General features: G+C 40.1%; 1 protein-coding gene across 1 annotated transcript; it reads left to right on the top strand.

Moving 5' to 3' along the window:
• Positions 1-1,189: 1,189 nt before the first annotated feature.
• Positions 1,190-13,359, top strand: ppm1f (protein phosphatase, Mg2+/Mn2+ dependent, 1F). The gene is made up of 8 exons (XM_053325088.1): positions 1,190-1,317; positions 2,359-2,602; positions 6,407-6,537; positions 6,658-6,854; positions 7,892-8,080; positions 8,427-8,570; positions 9,194-9,287; positions 11,604-13,359. Exons 2-8 carry the CDS (start codon positions 2,436-2,438, stop codon positions 11,993-11,995), a joined length of 1,314 nt encoding a protein of 437 aa, XP_053181063.1. The 5' UTR covers positions 1,190-1,317; positions 2,359-2,435; the 3' UTR covers positions 11,996-13,359.
• The last annotated feature ends 7,033 nt before the right edge of the window (positions 13,360-20,392 follow it).

Genomic DNA, 20,392 nt, shown 5'->3' with positions numbered 1-20,392 from the left:
TGTCAGAATAAGCTCCACTATTTCAGCATTTTATTTAACTATCTCCACTGAGACTTTTCCATATCTGGATTATTTTAACTTTCCATTTGCACTTCACAATACAGTCATTGTAATATTACATGTTTATTTTCCCTTTTCTTCTAACATATTCATAAGGTGTAGCAGTATAGTAATATAATGCTAATGGTGTGGCCCTTTTTAATTTTTACTGAATCAACAATGGAATACACAACCAGGCAAACACTATATCACACATTCAGTCTAGACAGCTCAGAAGTCAGTTATATATATGAGGAAATAAAGAATAATATATTTTGAATTTGAATGTATTGTTAATACATATTAAGAATAATAAAATGAATCAGATATTCTGCTGTATTATTATGTGTTCTAGAAGCAGATGATATATTTGAGGTTAAAATAATATGCAGTCTGAGACTCCAGATCAGTCCAAAGATTTTTCACATTGATGAACAGGTGTGAGATCATTTCTCTATAATGTTTACAAAAGGTGCAGAATCATCAAAGTTCATGAACTTACTAATCAGATAATTAGAGGAATACATTTGATGTATTTAGAAATGTATTTGTTTGGCTTTGTTTGTGATACTACTACTAAGCAATGCCTTTTTTCCAATTTATGTCTTCAATTTTTGATCACTAGAAAAACTTGTCTACAATCTCATTCCTACGACGGCGTATTAGGGCCATATATGTTATGTTGTATGGGGGGTATTTCTGATTAAAGTTATAAATTTAAGTGAAAATAAACTCGGATATTCTCTGACATTATAAAGTTGCAAATTTGCGAGTTTCTGAGTTTAGTGAGTTTTTTCTCGCAAATTTGTCCACGTCAGTTTTCCTTTTTTCCTTATTTATTTATTTTTTATTCATATATGGCCCTAATACACCATGGTGCTTCGCTGATGAGGCTTTTCCATTATACAGTTCTAGCACTACTCGGCTCGACTCGACACACCACCTCTTTTCTTTTTTTTTTATTCCAACATTAGAGAAGGTTGATACCTTTTTTCCGGTATGTCCCTTTAAATCTACAGCGGAAGATGCGTAATGACGTAGCGGAAAGTGGCCCAATAGGAGATTTACGGCAGATCTCTAAACACTATTGATGGTGTTTATCACGGGGATAACTGCTGCCAGCCTTCTGACCATTAGCTGTACCTGAGCAGTTCTCTATGTGAGCTTTATGCCCTGTCAGTCTCTTTTGTTTCTGGCCAAAGGGTGTGTTTCCCTCAGCTGTCGGGCTGTAGTGTGTGTAGGCGTACTGAGGGACTGTTCCTACTTAGCTAGCCCAAGGTAAGATGAACAAACAGCCTTTTGCGTTGGGACCGTTACAAGTTACAAACTCAGTAACCATTCAGTTGTTTTAACGTCGACTACTTTCATGATATGGTATCGTTAATGTCTCCATTGTGACAGTTGTACCGTCAACATTAGGGTTGGTACAGTAGAGCTCAGCACACCATGTGAACAGTGTCATAACCTATGGTCATAACACGGAAAGTAAAGCAGTTTTATACGTTTGGCTGACTGTGGGCTGGTCGTCTGTTGGCAGTAAAATACAAAGTAACACGGTTGTGTTTCACAAAGTTGGTTAGCTTAGCAGCTTATAGCGTTAAATGACATGTTCAGACAGCACATAGCTCTCCTTTCCTCCGCTCAAACACAGTGCTACAAGTCATGATGTACACACTGGCTACATGTTCGCTATTCTAGCTACACATACAGTCTTTCCGGTCATTATTTTTACTCGTAAGCAGTATTGTAAGATAAAAGGTGATAGCTGCTTGTTGGATATTGAGGTTTTTAAAGTCTCACTCCACTGTGCAGAATAATGTTTAACACTAGAAGGTTGTTTATACATAGGAAAGTTATCTCTGTTGTCTGTGCTCTGATCAGATTTGAATGGGAGGGACTGTAAATGTAAACACAGTTAGCACAAAGTATTGGGGGAAAAAAAGATTAAAAAAAGTTACAAGAAACATGAAAATGTAGATATGTTAAAAATAATACTCATGATAAATCAAAATTATAAGATAGCGTAGTAATCAAAATTTCAATTTATGACATAGTAGAAATATTGACTTACAGTATCATAAGATTACCTTAGTAGACCTATGTAATCATTTTGACTTGGTTCACTAAAATTGAGTTTGACTCCTTACAATCCCAATTTTTGAAGTGATGGGAATAGCGTATCAGTGTGTGCTGTTATGATAGATCGTAACAATATTATCTGTAATATTTCTGATTTGTGAGGGCAGACTCAGATGTTCAATCATCTTCCATCACATGGCTTCAAAGTGACATTGGAATCTTAAATTGTCTTCCCTTCAGGTCTCCGCTGGTGACCTGTGAGCCCTGACCCTGAACCTGTGTTCAGCTGAGAGCTTCCTGCAGCCAGACAGCACAGGATGGAGGAGGAGGTAGCGAGGTGCTTCCTGGGGAGGTTTGTGGAGGACTTCCCAGCTGCTCTGGAGGAAGGCAGTCCGCTGCCCGTCAGCCCTCTGAGCCGCAGAGTCTCCCTGGAGGAGCTGCATGGAGAGAGTCTGGAACTGGGTCTGAGGCTGCTGGCTGCCAGGTATGACACTAAATATCCCATACATATTACACTACATGAAGAGAAGGCTGTATATTTAAAGTCTGTGTAAAGTGAATTCAGACATTTTCTTCTAAACACATTAAATAGGTCATAAATGTATTTCTAAAAAAGGTGTAAAAAGCATTTCAACCATTTAGATTTGAATTGTGGAGCTAGGCTTCACAAACTGTGTTTCAACATTTCTGTGTTCAGGATTTAGTGGGTGGGTTTATGCCAATCATTGATTTTCTGCTGCTGTAGAGGTATAAATACATTCAGCACACACTACTACTACTACAGTCTACAGTTAGCCAGTTAGCTGAGTTAGCCACCGAGCTAGCAGCTGAGTTAGCAGCAGAAAGCTCTCAGACGTAGCACATTGAAAACAAATTGCTTCATTCTTCATACGCTCCACTCAGTTAATATCACTGTTCTACACATTCTTCATCTCTGATATGAGCAAAGAGAATAAAGTCTGTTTCAGCCACAGTGTGATTTTATGATTCTTGATTCTCTCATATTAATATGAATAACTCTATTTCTATAGCACTTTTCAAAACAGTGTTACAAAGTGCTGTCCATAAAATCAAGTAAAACATAAAAAGTGCAAAGTTGAATAGCTCTGATACAAGTCGATTATAAAACATCAAATCATAAAATAGTAAAACCAACAATAGTCAGAGATCAAATATAGAATTAATTTTTTAAATTTTTTAGGGCGGTCGTCCTCCAATTGGAAGATTGGCGGTTCGATGCCTGGCTCCTCCAGTCCACATGTCCATGTGTCCTTGGGCAAGACACTTAACCCCAAATTGCTCCCGTTGCTGTGCCAACGGTGTATGAATGTGAATGAATGGTTAAATTCCTCCTGATGAGCAGGTTGGCACCCTGCGTGGTAGCTCCTGCCATCAGTGAATGTGTGTGAATGGGTGAATGACATGTGATGTAAAGTGCTTTGAGTGGTCGTAAAGACTAGAAAGGGGCTATATAAGTACAGTCCATTTACCATTTACCATAAAAAGGATGAGGACTACAGTCAGTAAGAAGGCCTTTACATTAAAGACAGTTATAAGAAGTGATTTAAAAGGTAGGAAGATAGGAAACTTTTTGACATAACAGTATTCAGTTATTCAGTAAGTGATAAAAAATAAAACAATTAAACAACCTCTTAATACTATACAACAAACAAAAAGTATAAATATGTAATACATGAGTGGGAGGAGGTACTGTCCCCCTTGGTAAGAAGACGGGTAGAAGGAACAACTAGAAGAGGCACACAGGCCATCATTAAGTCTAGTATATAGTTAGGAGCCTGAGCATGTAAGGCTTTTATGTTATCAATAAACTCTTCAAATCAATTCTAAAACTTACAGGTAGAGAATGACACATGATCCCTTTTTCTAGAATTAGTCAGGACCTGAGCAGCGGCAGAGAATTGCAATAGTTAAAGGTAAATAACTCTGTCCTGGTCCATACTAGCAGTCTGTGTATAGCACAAGTGTAGCACCCACTCTCCAATCCCACCCCTCTCCCACCTGGGATTATTATGATATTATATTATCATTATATTACTGGTATAAAATCATCTTCAAATGAAAATAATATCATTTATCGTGATTATTTCTGACACAATATATAGTTCAATAAAAGTCATTATTAAAACAGGTGGATTGGAGAGGAAGATGATGCCCACGTTTATAGTCACAGTAATCATCAGATCATCTGTTTCACTCCTAATGACTAGAGATTTAGAATATCCTGACATTTAACATGCAGCATGTGGTTAAACTGCAATAAAAGAACTGGATGTGTTTAGGTACTGTGGGACATTCTAAACACACAGCAGAACAATGAACTCACCCAAATAGGAAAACTAGTTGTAACTGTTGGAATCATATAATTTAGTATGTATTTTCTGTATCATAGTATATTTGACAGATTACACACTGAGCTTTACTGTCAGTGGACTGGAGTTAGTTCTTGTTGTGTTTGCACTATCCGCCCCATCTCGTGTGCACGCACGCTCGTGCACGTGCGGATGCATTCCTCACATTCCTGACAGCTCTGCTCTTGCCCTGCTTGTTCAGTATGCAGGGTGGGTTTCAACGCTACAGGGCCAGACAGAATCAAAGTTGCTGATCCACAGTCTAAAAGGAACATAACAACAGAACAGTGCTGCTCTCAGTACAAATGATCACATGCTGTTATTTTCATTTACAGATGATTTTAGGGCTTTTTAGAAAAGGTTACTACTTTGCAGGGTTTTTGGTTACCATTGGTTACCATTTTCTGCTGAATGGTCATTCCAATTTCCACACACGTCTTCCTAAAATTCACCCACAGTGCATTGCGATCTCAGTTATTGTCCAAAAACAGTTAAAAACACTAAATCAATAAACCACACACACAGTGAGGGTAACTGTACATGTAGATTCTGGAAGGGTCCAGCTGTTCTGGCTGACTCAGCACATCTGGATATACCATAACCTGGAACACTGAACATCTTCAAAGACATAGCAACAGTCCAGAGTACTGTGTGCTTTGATAGTCCGCAACAAACAAACTCAAATGAATGATTCTATATTTGTAAAGCTCAGTGTTCAGTAGGAATGAAGTTGCGATTTTTGCAATTTCTCAAACTTTTTCACATCAAGATGACACCACACACCCCCACCTGATAGGATTTTTGCTTTCAGATGTCCTATTACATAAAGTTTATGAAAGCCATGACCAAAGCAGTCATACATTCTGTCATAATGTTACTTATGGATGGAATGAAAGTGAGTATAAGTCATTCCTCCTCTTTGCTGAGGAGACTTTGACAACTATTGATCTAGATCAGGGATGTCAAACAAGAGACCCGTGGGCCAGAACCGGCCCGCCAAGACGTCCAATCTGGCCCACTTTCCTTCCTGTTTTCTTTTCCTTCCTTCCCTCCTGTCATCTGTCCTTCTTTCTTTCCTTCATCTTCTTTTCCTTTCTTCCTTTCCTTCCTTCTTTCCTTGTCTTCTTTTCCTTTCTTCCTTTCCTTCATAATCCCTTTTCCTTCCTTCCTTGTCTTCTTTTCCTTTCTTCCTTTCCTTCCTAATCCCTTTTCCTTGCTTCCTTGCTTCCTTCCTTCCTTCCTTTTGTCTTTCCTATCACTTTTCCATTCTTTCCTTCCTTGTTTCCTTCCTCCCATCCATCTTTTTGTTGGTAAATTTGGCTGTATGTGGCCCTTGAACCAAAATGAGTTTGACCCCCCTGATCTAGATAATGTCTCATATATAATGAAAGTGACAGGACTGTATTTTAAAAGATGACACATTGATGATGTGTGTCCATTACATACCAGGAGGGATGAACAAGGTTTCATGATGGAGTGTGTGGAGTTTTATCCTTTTTGTTTAGATGAACTCTGATAATGCTTTCATATACAAGTAGAGTATACACAGATGGTCTGAGGTCATGAGTCTGCCTTCCTACTATTAAGTAAGAACATTAGAGATGTAGAAACCTGTGGTAAGCTTGTTCTCTGTGTGCTCTCTTTTCTTCCCTGTCAGGAAGGCCTCTCATCCTGTCTGCAAAAACATCATTGTTCTCCCCACTTCCTGATTCCTGAGCCCACTTCTCTCTGCAGCAACCAACGTCACTCTGATTCTCACCAGCAGTCCTATTTTAACTTCCTGTGTTTGCTCCAGTTGACTGTCTCCTCTCTGTGCTGAGGTGGATCAGTCACCTCTGCCAGGGGCGCGGTCCACAGTCGTGTATCATTTAGTCAGTCAGCGTGTGGTGACATAATGAGACGCTGTTTGTTTTTTACAGGGGTGCTCCTGCAGGCCTCAGCACCCTCCTGTGCCAGGCTGCTCTGTCCCAACTGCTGAAGGACGACCTCTCAACTTTCTACTGTGCACAGGAAGCAGAGGCCAACCAGGAGGATGAACCGCAAGTAGCCTGTTAGTGTTTGACTGCTAAGGTTGAATGGATATGTGAGACTTGTGTGTTTCCAGTAGCATTAGTGGTTATATTAAAAGGCTCTGATTGATTCCTCGTTTATTTCTTTATGTCTCCATCAGTACTTCAGTCAGACACAGTCCAGCGTCTCTTCCTCAACAAGCTCATAGGCTTAGCGTTGGCGTGGCATCAAAAGCTTCCCAAGCTTCCAGCCTCGCGCGTCCTCCAATGCTCCGTTCACGCCATCAAGAACACGAGGAGGAAGATGGAGGACAAACACCTGGCCCTCGCTGAGTTCAACACGCTGTTTGGAATCCAGGTACTAAACACTGCTCATGAGGGTCTTTTATCTTGTTATTCCAAAACTAAAGCAAGACCGATATATCAGTAAGCCAATATTATCGGCTGATATTGGCTTATCACAGATATATCACTATCGTCATACGTTGTCCAACATGCACTGATATTTTTTAATGTTATATAGGCAGTGTTTTATGTATATTTAATCCTTTTTCTTAATTCAAGTTTAATATATACGTACATGTTTTTTTGTTGTATGTGTTTTATTATTTATAACAATGTATAATGATAAAATTCCCAGTGAGGTTTACTGTTTCAGTGCACTGTTTATAGTTAAAGTCTGTGTAAAGTGAGAATAAATATGTGTTCTGAGTTTGACATACCACAGAAAAGTGTGTTGTTAACCACCCTGCCAAATTTGAATGATTAAAAAAATCACCAAATATATGAAAAGTTGTGTAAAATGTGGCAACCGAGTTCGATGAATCCCCGCCCCCTACCAAGTGTCACCTGTCAATCAAAGTCACCACTTCTACCAGAAACATGGATGCTATGTCTGAGAGCTTTCTGCTGCTGGCTCAGCTGTTAGCTCGGCTACTAGCTCGGCGGCTAACTCAGCTAACTGGCTAAATGTAGACTGTAGTAGTAGTAGTGTGTGCTGAATGTATTTATACCTCTACAGCAGCAGGGGCGGGTTTATGCTAACGTAACGTGGCAGTGATTTTCAGACCTGCCCACTAAACCCAGTTTGTGAAGCCTAGCTCCACAATTCAAATCTAAATGGTTGAAATGCTTTTTACACCTTTTTTAGAAATACATTTATGACCTATTTAATGTGTTTAGAAGAAAATGTTTGAATTCACTTTACACAGTCTTTAAAGTGTAAAATATCATGACTGCATTAAATATCTTTATCACATGGATTTGATAACCACATTGCAAAAAATGTGCATTTTATAAACATATTCTCTATATATAAGATTATTGGGCGATATATCTATCTGATTTTTTTTATTCCCTAATATTGTTATCCGCTGTCTCTCCACGATGCTCCAGGATGGGGTGGAGCGTGCCTACTACGGTGTGTTTGACGGACACGGGGGCGTGGATGCAGCCACCTACACCGCCACTCACCTCCATGTGGCTCTGAGTCAACAGCACACACTGCAGAGCGACGCAGCTGCAGCCTTTAAAAGCGCCTTCACACGAACTGATGACATGTTTAGAAGCAAAGCCAAGAGAGAGGTACTGAAGCATCATGAACACACCGCTCACCTTATCATCACATTATAAAAGTAATGATGAATTGCAAATGAATGAATGAGTGAAAAGTGTTTAAAAATATTGCTTTTATGCACGTCTTTAGAGCTGCAACAATTGGGCGGTGGACAGCTATTAAATTAATGTAATCTGTTAATCAATAATCGATAATCATAATCAATTAATCATTTTGATCATTAAAAAAAAAAAGAAAATGTTTAAATTCTGATTCCAGCTTCCTAAATGATTTACTGATGTCCTCAGTCCTATGACACTAAACTGTGTGTGTGTGTGTGTGTGTGTGTGTGTGTGTGTGTGTGTGTGTGGTCAGCGTCTGCGTAGTGGCACTACAGGTGTTGCAGTGCTGATCCAGGGTCAGGAGCTCACAGTGGCCTGGCTGGGAGACTCGCAAGCAATACTGGTCAGAGAAGGACTGGCTGTAACACTCATGGACCCCCATAAACCAGACAGAGAGGTAGACACACACACACACACACTCTCACACACACACACACACACACACACACACACACACACACACACACACACACACACACACACACACACACACACACACACACAGAATGTATGTTCCAGCATGTTTGACACATGTATTCCATTAGAACAGTTGAGCCCACCATAGTGATTCTAACATGAACACTGGAGATTAAAGTGAAACAAACTGACATTTGGCATCAGTCAGGCATCTATAATTGTGTTGCTAAATTAGCTAAACTGAGAAGCAAATGAATGAATTAGACATAGATTTGTCCCTCTGGTGTCAGCCAAATGTGACAAATCAGTTCATTATAATGAATGAACTGTGATGAATGGAATAACACAGTAAATCCACACAGAGCTTTTCCTTGAGGTCAACTTTTGCGGTGTTTAACATGTAAATTGGTGCAACAGAAGATAAAAAGATGAGAACATTTGGGACTTACGGGCCTCCTGCAACACTGTTTTGCTTATTTATATCTCCTGAGAATGGTGTGCAGAGTGGAAAAGCAACTATAGTCATACAACAAATGACTGCAGGTGACAGTATAATATGAATATGTGATCAGATGTGAACCGTGTCTTCTATCCTCTGTCCAGGATGAGAAGCAGAGAATTGAGGATCTCGGTGGCTGCATCACCTTCATGGGTTGCTGGCGCGTTAATGGCACGTATGCTGTATCCAGAGCTATAGGTAAGTCCATCTCTGCTGACAAAGAAGACAGCAAATCAGCTTTGTCATTTCTATGTCCATGCTGGGGTTAATACAGGAAATTGTCAAATACTGAGAGAAGCCGCGACTTGCAAGATGACTCTATTTCCTCACGTTAACTAACTCGGCTCATGAAACACTGTACTTGTGAGAGGACTGTAGGACTCACTATTCTATCCATCCGTCTTCTGCTGCTTATTTGGGACGGGGTTAACGTGGCATTAGACTAAGAGTAATGAGACCCAGACATCCTTTTCCCAGGCAACACCCTCCAGCTCCTCCGGCGGAATCCTAAGGCGTTCCCAGACCAGGAGAGATATATAGTCCCTCTGGTATGTTCAGGGTCTGCTGCAGGGTTTCCTACCAGTTGGACATGCATGGAAAACCACAGTTAGAATGATAAGGACAAAGTCGTGCAGTGGGGTGTATTTCTTCACAATTCAAACTGGTTTTCAGAAGTATCACAGCAACAGCGCCCAGTTGGTCGAATGGTTAGAGCGTATGCCACATACGCACCCGACCCTGGTTCCAATCCTGGTCGGAGGTCATTTGCTGCATGTTTGGTGTGCCTTAGGGCTCACGTTTGGGACATATTTTATTGTCTTTGTTAGGCATGGGCCATTATGAGATTCTGGCGGTATGTGTGGTACCGTAAGCAAAAATATCATGGTGGTACCGCGATGACAGCTCTAAAATGTTCCTAAAAGGAAGAAAAATAAAGACAGACATGTTCATTTAACCTGAATATACACTGTAATGACAGTGTGAGGGGTCGTGATACTCTGCAGCTGCACCACCTGAGGGATTTCTGACCTTTCCACTTCCTGTCTTTGACCAGACTAAAAACAGCTCATACATTAGGAACGGTATGACAGAACATTTGGTGGTTTCGGTTATCGTGAATTTTCATATCGTGGTATACCTTGAACACGGTTGTCATCCCATGCCTAGTCTTTGTACACACAGATCCTTGTCACTGTGTCTCAGCACATGTCAAAACAAATTCTGCCACCTGCTGGTTCCTTCTGGGATTACATCAAGCCTGTTGCAAAGAATCAAGATGTCTGCTTTGAAGGTATTTTAAGCAGCACACCACAAAGCTGGTGACATCATGTTATCAGCTTTAAATATTTTCCAGAAATACCATCTTTAACTTTTAAAGACACACACACACACACACACACACACACCATGTTGCACATCCCTTCATCTCATCACACCTGGATTGTTGTAACCCTAACCCTCTTTATGGACTCCACACTGTACAGACGTCAGCTTCCAGACTTTTAACCACAACCAAGACATGTGATCACAGCACTCCTGTTTGAACCTCATTATACTGTCTCCCAGTAGCTTTTACAACAGACGTTATGACTTTTATGACTGTTTTTTTTCTGACTGTGTTGACAAAAACACACTTTTTTAGATGACATGCATGAGTTCTTTACAGGAGCCATCTTGTTTTCCCTCTGTTGTTAGCTACCTGACTTCTTAAATTGCTTACATTTATTTCATCAATTAGAAGAATATTCCACATACAAAAGAGACAGTGTTGACACATCATGGTTGTGACACCAGCAACATCAATAAATATGTAAAAAATAACAAACTTACAGGAGCTTGTTTGACCATGTTTCATTCATCAGATGTGCAAAATGGAAAGAGTGTCCTCAGGAATATAACTGACCATAAAGTTGTCTGATTTTATAGCTTATTTATCTGACAGTGTTGACAAAAACTTGGGACACATTTTTGGCAACCACAAAATTAAAGTATTGTTGAAATGAACTGACTTTAGTTTTTAATGCTTTTTTCAATTCACTCTTTCATCTGGTATATATATTATACATTTGGAATAATTGGATGGGTTCAATTTCTCAGTATAGAATTTGTGAAATTTGTGATTTACTGAAGGTAGATGAACAAGTAACACCACATATCATCAGTGGGTGGTGTTAGCCATACAGAAGCCATTCAGCTTTCTCTTCTTTTTATGGAATGTTACTAGAGTGCCTTTTATGGCTAGTTCAATCAATCAATCAATCAATCAATCAATCAATCAATCAATCTTTATATATATAGCGCCAAACCACAAGAGTCATCTAAAGGCACTTTACACATAGAGCAGATTTAGACTGTACTCTTTAATTTAATTAAAGACCCAACATTCCTACATGAGCACGGTTGGTGACAGCAGCAAGGATCATCTCTGTTTTGGTTGCTGGTATTGTAGTCAGCAGCTACTGTACACTGGTTCAGTGTGATGATGCTAACCACACATCCACATCTCCCCTGCAGGTGACTTTGACCAGAAGCCCTATGTGTCTGGAGATGCTGACTGCTCCACAATCCAGCTGTTGGGTGGTGAGGACTATGTGTTGCTGGCGTGTGACGGCTTCTTTGATGCAGTCAGACCTTCAGAGGTCCCTCAACTGGTCCTGGATGCTCTCCAGCAGCCCACCGACACCGAGGCAGGAGGAAATGCTCTGCCGGAACTGTCCGAGGACGCTATTGGACAGAGAGTTGCTCAACAGTTGGTGGCTCACGCCAAGGCAGCTGGTTCCAGTGATAACATCACAGTGATGCTGGTGTTCCTTCGTCCTCCACAGCAGCTGCTGGCTCAACACTCCACCTCAGGAAGTGCACAAGCAACTCTGGATTCCACTTCCCAAGATGCAGCACAGAAGTAAAGGAGAGGGTTTGCTGCCAAGACACCACTGCCAAGCTACTGCCTGACTCAGCATTTTTCAGACTTTTTCTTATTTAGTCAGAAACGCTGCACACTGACAGAATTGTTCTGAATCTAACAGAAAACATGAACAGACAGCTTTGAAGGGAAAGTGCTGATTAAACGGTGTTATGACCATTTAATAAAGTGTGAAGGCTGATGCAGGGACAGATAAACCTAGCTGAGCCCCATACTTAACCTGTTACCTTCACCTACAAACCAACCAGTATTACACTGGAATGATAACCCTCGCTAGATTCATTCATTCATTCAGTCCTGATTTTAACCTGAGTATTGACTGTTTCCTGTGATAGTGACTCTTTCTAAAGAGCTTTGTGTTTGTGTGATTCTCTGATGGAAGCAAAGAAAGGTCAGAATGATTTGAATCAGAGGAAACTGAATAATTCCATCACTATAAGTCTTAATGTTGACATTGAAATTCCTTAATATATCAATTTGAGAATTAAGCATTCACTTGTTATTAAGTTTCATGGTCAAGTATCCATCTGATTCTGAAGATTTCAAGTCTTTTTTGCCTTTCTTTGCCTCTTTATTCACTGTGTGCCAGAAACTAAAGCTTGTCCTCTTTCCTGTCATGACAGTCTGTTACCTTTTTTAAGCTCTGTACTAATATTCACGGTTGAGTTCTCATCCATATCATCTTAACCATACATGTATGCATCATCAGTATTAATGTTCTTTTTGATTTGCACTCTGTGTCTGTGAAAAAAACAAAAACAAGTCTCAGTCACTCAGGACCTGCAGTGGGTTTGGATTCACACTGACATCATTAACAGCTGAGTGAAATATGTTGTTGTTGGGTTGCAGTGGACATTTTCATTCTCAAATATGCCTTCAAGAACTTCCATATCTGTAACGCCGAGCAGTGTTACTATAAAAAGAATGCACTGTACACACTAGAGGAAATGACTGGATTAAGTCAGTAAATCTGTCGTTGTAATTATGAATGAAGTGGAGACTTTTTCTATTTCTGAGCTTCACAAAGAAAAGGGAACAGCAGCGATCAGAGAGGCAACTGAACAGTCAGTATTTTTATTTTAAAGGTCAACAAATGTGCCAAAACATAAGCCTGGTATGAGGTGAGGTAGTTTTGATGTAGAACAGTTTTTATACTGAACAAACTGACAGTATTTCTGACTCCTGTGTTTGATTCTGCATATCCTTAAATAACCATTCTTAATCTTGTCTTAATCATGTTGAGATTAATATCAACATTTGAGCTGTAATGGTTTTTTGGATTTTAATAACACTGTAATATTCAGTTTTATTCCTACAATTTTATCTTTGAAAATAAAGTTTGATTTGCTGATAGTTGGTTGTCTTCTTTTATCTGTGAGTTTGTCCTCTGTAAACCTTAATGGAGAGACAGATTTTAAGCAATTGCTGTATACCAACACTAGAGGGAGACATAATGACCAGATTGTCAGCATATACCATTATTTATTATCCTAGGATAATAATGATCTTTATTTATAGAGCACTTTTCAAAACAGTATTATAAAGTGCTTTACAAGGCAGCAGATAATTCGATAGATAAAAGAAAAATAGATAAAACAAGATAAAACTCAAATAAAATCAGGAAAGGTTAAAAGTATGTTTTCAGAAGAGATTTAAAACTCGGGACCCTGACTGCAAACGCTCTTTAGTGTTCAGCTGGGCCTCTGGAACAGACAGTAGACCTCTGCCCAAGGATCTCAAGATACAGACTGGCATGTAGGGTGTTCAGAGGTCTAAAATGTAGCAGGGGGCAAGACCATGAAGAACTTAAACTTAAAATCTATCCTAAAACATACTGGGTGTAAAGATGTGAAAAATAAGTGTAATATGATCCCGCCTCTTAGCTCTGGTTAAAAGCCTGGCAGCTGAATGCTGTACAGTCTTGAGACGATTTATAGACTTTAGTGAATGCTTTATATAAATAAGGAAGAATAATGGCCAAAGAATGGAGAACAGATGAGTGCAGAGGCTTGTCTTCCACATCCTGTAGTCATTTCAGTGAAGTGAGTGGGACAGCCTGTGTGCACCAGTTCATATTCACTTTTTTGCACCATTTATTGTACTAGCAAATGATCTTAAAAGCTTTGTGAATACGAGATCAGAGCAACAGAAGATATAAAAGATTGATGAAACATTTGATATACAGTGGTGGACGAAGTACACAGACCACGTACTTGAGTAGAAGTTGAGATACCTAGTGTAAAATATTACTCCAGTAAAAGTGAAAGTGCTCCCTTTAAATGTCGACTTGAGTAAAAGTATAAAAGTACTTGGCTTCAAATGTACTTAAGTATCAAAAGTAAAAGTAATTTGGTGTAATGTAGTTCCAATGTCTTGGTATGTCCTTTATACACTCAATCAAGTCATTTAAGGTTAAAAAGCCCACTAACACCACCCTGAAAACAAAATGTTTTCCATTTGTGATATCTGGTATTGATATCTTTTGAAATTATCATAAGCACATCATACTAAATGGAAATCACCTGATTAGGAATTAATAGGGAGGGGGAAAACCACACTAGACACATATTTCTTTAACTTCCATGTGTTGGCAGGGCAGGCTACTGGACAGCGAAACTTTGTCAAATGAATGCTAATAGAGATATGGATGGAGGAGAAGGCAAGTTGGGACAAGTAGCCAGGTAGGGGGCCGGGCCAAAACTGCTCGACACACGATGTGTTCTGATTGGTACACTTGCGGTGCACGTTCATTTGGACCTGTCACAGCAGCTGGTCATGCATGCATGTTGTGGAAAGGAACATGGAAAGGAACGACAGGTTTTTGGAAAGTAGTTGAGTAAAAAGTAAGATTTTCCTCTTCCAAATGTAGTTGAGTCAAAGTATAAAGTCTCACAAAACAATGATACTCAAGTAAAGTACAGATCCGCTAAAAAGTTACTTAAGTACAGTAACGAATTACTTGTACTTGTACGTTACTGTCCACCACTGTTGATATATTACTGCACCTCAAAAACAAACTCTCACAGTAACTCGATGTCACAACTAAACCATGATATCAACAAAGATTTAACCTCCTGCGACCCTATGTCTTCATATGGGAACATTGCATTTTGGGCAGTGTTGCGGGTAATGAGTTACAAAGTAACGGATTACAGTAACAATATTACTTTTTAGGGTAACTAAGTAAAGTAACGCATTAAACTAAAAATATCGGTAACTACACTACTTTACTAGACTATAGTAACGTGCTTTTCTGCGTTACCCTGCCTTGTTTGCCTGTGTGTAAAGTTCTGATCTGTTAAGTGGTGTGTGTGCATGCGCGTTGCTTGTGTGTGTGCTTGCCTGGGCAGTGCACTGTTGTCATGGAGATCGATTTGATTTGAGTGACGTCGCTGCCGGTGCGAAGGAGGGAAGTGGAGATGGAGATGGAGACGCCGGAGAAGATAGGGGGTTTGGGCCAGTGGTGATATGCACATTACTTCCAGTTTATTTCTCGACAAGACAAAAATATCCGTGTGAAATGCACTCTATGTCCTGGCGACAAGTGTTTTTCAACTGCTGCCACGTCAATGAGCAACCTAGCTAGCATGCATGGCAATACAAAACTTGTGGCCAAAGATCCTGCTCGTCGGTCATTTGAAGGAGTCACTGAGCAGCCGACCCGCACTGTGGCTTTTACAGTGAGGTCTTCGAGCGCAGCAGGTAACACAAAAAGAAATTAACAGGCTAGTTGCAGGGTTCATTGTAGAAGACCATTGAATCGCCCAGGTTTAGAAAAATATTAGATAAAAATACCCGCGACCCTGCATTTTCTGTTTCCTTTTTATGGGCTTAAGTGCATTTCTGTTTTATTTTATGGGATAAAGTGACCTCTATGTTTATATTTTTCTTTGACCACTTTCATTGACGCCTGTGTTTTGAAACTTGTGTGTTCATTGACCCCATTATAGCCTCCTTTAAGCTGTTGTTTGTGGCTTTTACAGTGAGGCATATTTCTTTGTGAAGACAGGGATAGTGTTCTTTCATATGGTTTTACATGCTATTTTGTATACAATAAACACTATGTGGGCAGACTAAGTGATGTTTTTCCATGTATCTACACGGAAATGGGAAAGTAAAGTAATAAGTAGTGAAGTTACTTTTCAAATCCAGTAACTAGTAAAGTAATCTCATTACAATTTACAGAAGTAACTAGTAACTATTAACAAATTACTTTTTTTGAGTAACTACCCCAACACTGATTTTGGGTTTTCTGGACCTTGCATTTCATTCTGCTTAACTTTGACCTGTTGATCTCGTTCGTACGGGCTTTTTTGTGCCACCTAGTGGTAGCAAGAGAACTTCTACAGGAACCGTCCTCTCACTCGGCCCTCTCAGTGGCCGTGTCTCCACTGCAGTGTAGGACCCTCGGTAACGTCATGAGTTTTGATCGCCACGTAATCGTTGTGCGATTACAAACCCCCTCTGAATCTCTTCGGTGCCGTAGACAGCAATCAATGACTGCACCTCCATTTGTCGTACATCCTCTTGCTGTTTTCTTGTTGTTTACAGCGGTGTCTGCTAGGCTAGTGCTCCCCTTCTGCTGGATTTTAAAAATGCCGGTTGTTTTGGTGCTTTCTGATGGCGTCAGAGCTCTAGGTTTAGCCAATCAGCGCCAGGTTAACCTCAAGCCCCACCCAGGAGCTTTTCAGGGCCGAACGGAGTACCTACCCTGGAGTAGGTACTCCGTTGGCCCCCGTAAAAGTACCTGTAAATGGCCCTGCAGGGGAGGTTCCTGCAGTGGAGACACACACCAACGGGGCTGGCACTGTAAAATTACCCCGAAGTTCCTGCAGTGGAAACGCGCCCATTGTCCCCATGTGAGGACTTTTTTTTTTTTCAAAAACTACTTCCTGTTAAAAGACAATGCTTAGTTTTAGACCTTATCAGGTCCAACTGATCCCAAATATCTAGGAGAAATGATCATACCAAACAAAAGCTTGGGCCACAAGAGGTTAAATCAAGAAACTATTGTGGTGGAAATCTAACAAAATAAAGGTTTGACATAATGACCAAGTTGTCTTTATGTTATTGTAAGAAGTACTGCAAAGGGCCAGTGTACAGTCATGACAGAGTGTAAGTGTAGACTGATGCTGGTTAAAAGAATGTTCATACTTTTTATACAGCAAAGAAACAAAGGAGGCAGAGTCAAGATGTGCATGGGTGTACTGGGTGCTATCAGGAACTGTCCAACTGCATGAAACTCATTAGTTCTGTTAAGGAGGAACAGCTGTGTTATTTAAGGACAAGTTACCAATGATTCCCTATCAACACAACATCAAAGGTGAAGCAGACATGTGAGGATAGATTTTACATTCCAGGCTAATAAGATTGTCAATGCTAATGTAATTTTTCTACTACACTATTTCAAACCAAAGTTAGAAGAACATTTAACATAAAAGAAGGACTTTGACCAGACAAGGACCCTCGGATACATCAGTGTGGTTTTCTAACGGCGGAGGGAACGACGGTGACCCGACGGAGGAGCGGCGAGTGAAGGTGGACGCTGATCTGCTGGACAGGTGTGTAACATCAGACATTCAGCTCACTGTCTAGTTAGTCATGATATGTTGTTGTTGTGATGTTATCTGTAAAGTAGCAGAGTTGTTACTACAGCTGTTTGACATTAACGTTAGCAGCGTGCTAATGTTAGCTTCACAGCTAACCTCAAACCTGGTACATCCAAAACAAAGTATGGAGTTACAAGGTTTCCACCTGACAGCAGCGTTATCCAATCAGAATAAAATAGAAGTTGTTTGCTGGGAGATGAGCTTCAGTGCCCAGGGGCCCCTAGTGATTATAATACAGCCTTGCTTTTGACAATATAAAACAGAACATATAGAGTTAAGATATGATTTAGTTTTCATTAATCTCAGTGTGAGCATATTCTACTGAGAGCTGAGGGGAAGCTCAGGTTCAGTTTGTGAAATAAAACAACACAAAAATTACTATCAAAAGTTTTATTTTCTGTACCAAAATATTAAACATAAATACTAATGATGTATTTCATATATATACATATAAGTTACAGAAAAAAACATTATTGAGTATTTATATGTTGACAACAGTGAGAAACAGCAGATTGAGGGTTTCAGTGAAGATACAGCAGCTCTACATGGTGGAGGTGCTCTGGAGACTGATTGAGCTCTGAGTACTAGTTTGGCTGGAAGTGGTCGTCGTGCTCACAGATCTGTTCTTCCTCAACCTGAAACAACAGCACATTGCACTGTTAGTAAAAAGCAGCAGAGATATGAAACATGAGCATGAACAGCGTTCTGTTATCTGAAGTGTGTGAGGTCAAGCTCATCTTACCTGCTCATGTTTTTCAGAATGGTTTTTCCCAGCGGTGACTCTGGATTCACACACTTCTGCTTATCTTCTGTTGTTGTGATACTGGAGGAGAAGAAAGAGGCATGTTAGAGGAAAGCTGAGCATTGCAGAAGAATGACATGAATGTGGCTTCATTCAGCTCATGAACTTACATAATCTCTGTCTTTGGACAGTAGATACTTGGGTCGTGTATGAGTATTCCCTTGATGATCTTTGGGTCGGTCCGGCCGACATAACTATAACACTTGCATCGACTAGATCTGTGGCCTGGTTGTCCTGCAGGAAGAAAAGATGCAACATTATTAGCTCATCATCTTTACAGTCACTTAACAGACTTCAGAGGCAGAATGGAGAAAAAAAAGTATATATACATATATAAACACTATAATATATTGTAACACTATAACACAGGCTCCATAAATCACAGAATACTAACCTTGTACACAGAGGACAAGCAGGCAGGTGAGGAAAACAGTGAAGGCTGAGTTCATGGTTGTGTCTGTAGTCGGCTGCTGATGTACACTCCAGTGTCTGTCCTCAGTCTGGACTCCTGATGGTTCAGCTCTAAGGATTTCCCTCCTTTTTATATCCAAACACAGGGCTGTCTTTCAGTATGACACAATACTTTTACTTGTGTGCCTTTGCTTTCTCTTTCCTCTAAGGAGCCGGTTTCTCAGAATCACTCACACTTCCTATCCAGAGGCTTTGGCTGTACACAGTGACTTCTTCTTTGTGATATTGCATATGTGAAGAAAAGCACTTTGAGGAAATCAGTTCAATTAATTACAATCCTAACCCTCATTCAATCATAATGCTTGCATACAATAAAATATAGTCTTGTCAATATATCATGACTTCATACCTGCACCATTCCTTCAAACTGATGTCTTGTGCACTACTTTTTTTTCCTGCAAACTTTAAGACCCTCACTAGAGGGACATATTTGAACACTGCTTGGCTCTCAGTTTGGTTTAACAGGTGAGTACTGGAGGTTCCCAACTTTTCTGTTCCTTTAACACAAGCTGGCCTGTAGGCCATGACTCATTGAACAGCCCATTTTTCAGCTGGCTAACATAACAGAGACAGAAGTCACAAAGGTTCCAAAACAAAAGATGTATATGGTATCGACACAAATTTCATAAAGACATATTCTCATGCATTGCTTAAACCCATTACTCATCTGGTTACCTTATCAATTAACCAGAACAAAGTCCCGTCAGGAGGTGGCCACGGTGACTCCCATTTTCAAATCTGGCTCCAAAACACTGGAAGCCAACTACAGACCAATCAGTATACTACCAATTATTTCCAAGGTAGCTGAAAAATGGGTAGCGAACCAACTGATCGCACATCTGGACGACGGTCTCACTCCACTGCATCCTATGCAGTTTGGTTTCAGGGCACACCATTCCACTGAGTCAGCAAATTGTATGTTCATTGAAAAAACTAAGTGTCTGTTGGACAAGTTCCCATGTGTTAGTGCTGTATTTCTTGGCCTTAAAAAGGCATTTGACACGGTCGACCACCAAGTACTTTTAAACAAGCTCACATTTTTTAATTTCTCTGATAACACGATGCTATGGTTTAAATCATACCTATCAAGCAGAACTCAATGTGTAACTGCTGACGGGGTCAAATCGCCTCTGTTGTTTTCACTATACATAAATGACCTTCCAGATGTATGCAGACGATGCAGTCATTTTTACTCACGATTCCAACTCTGACATTACTTCCAGCAAACTAACAAACGCTTTAACTAAGGTACAAGACTGGCTTAATAACAACTGCCTTATGCTCAATACAAAAAAAATGGTTTGTATGACTTTCACCAAACGACCAATAAACCAGAACAGATCAAACGTATTCATTGGAGGAGAGGAACTTGAATTGGTAACCCAGTTCAAGTACCTTGGTGTTACACTAGATTCAAATCTCACATTTAAAAAACACATCAAAAAAGTGGCCAACACAGTAAGATTCAGCCTGCAAAACAAATCAGACCCCTCATCTC

Source organism: Scomber japonicus, chromosome 9, assembly GCF_027409825.1.
Source record: "Scomber japonicus isolate fScoJap1 chromosome 9, fScoJap1.pri, whole genome shotgun sequence".
Classification (NCBI taxonomy): Eukaryota; Metazoa; Chordata; class Actinopteri; order Scombriformes; family Scombridae; genus Scomber; species Scomber japonicus.
Note: the sequence above shows the minus strand (reverse complement) of the source record. Positions and strands in the feature narration are given on the sequence as shown.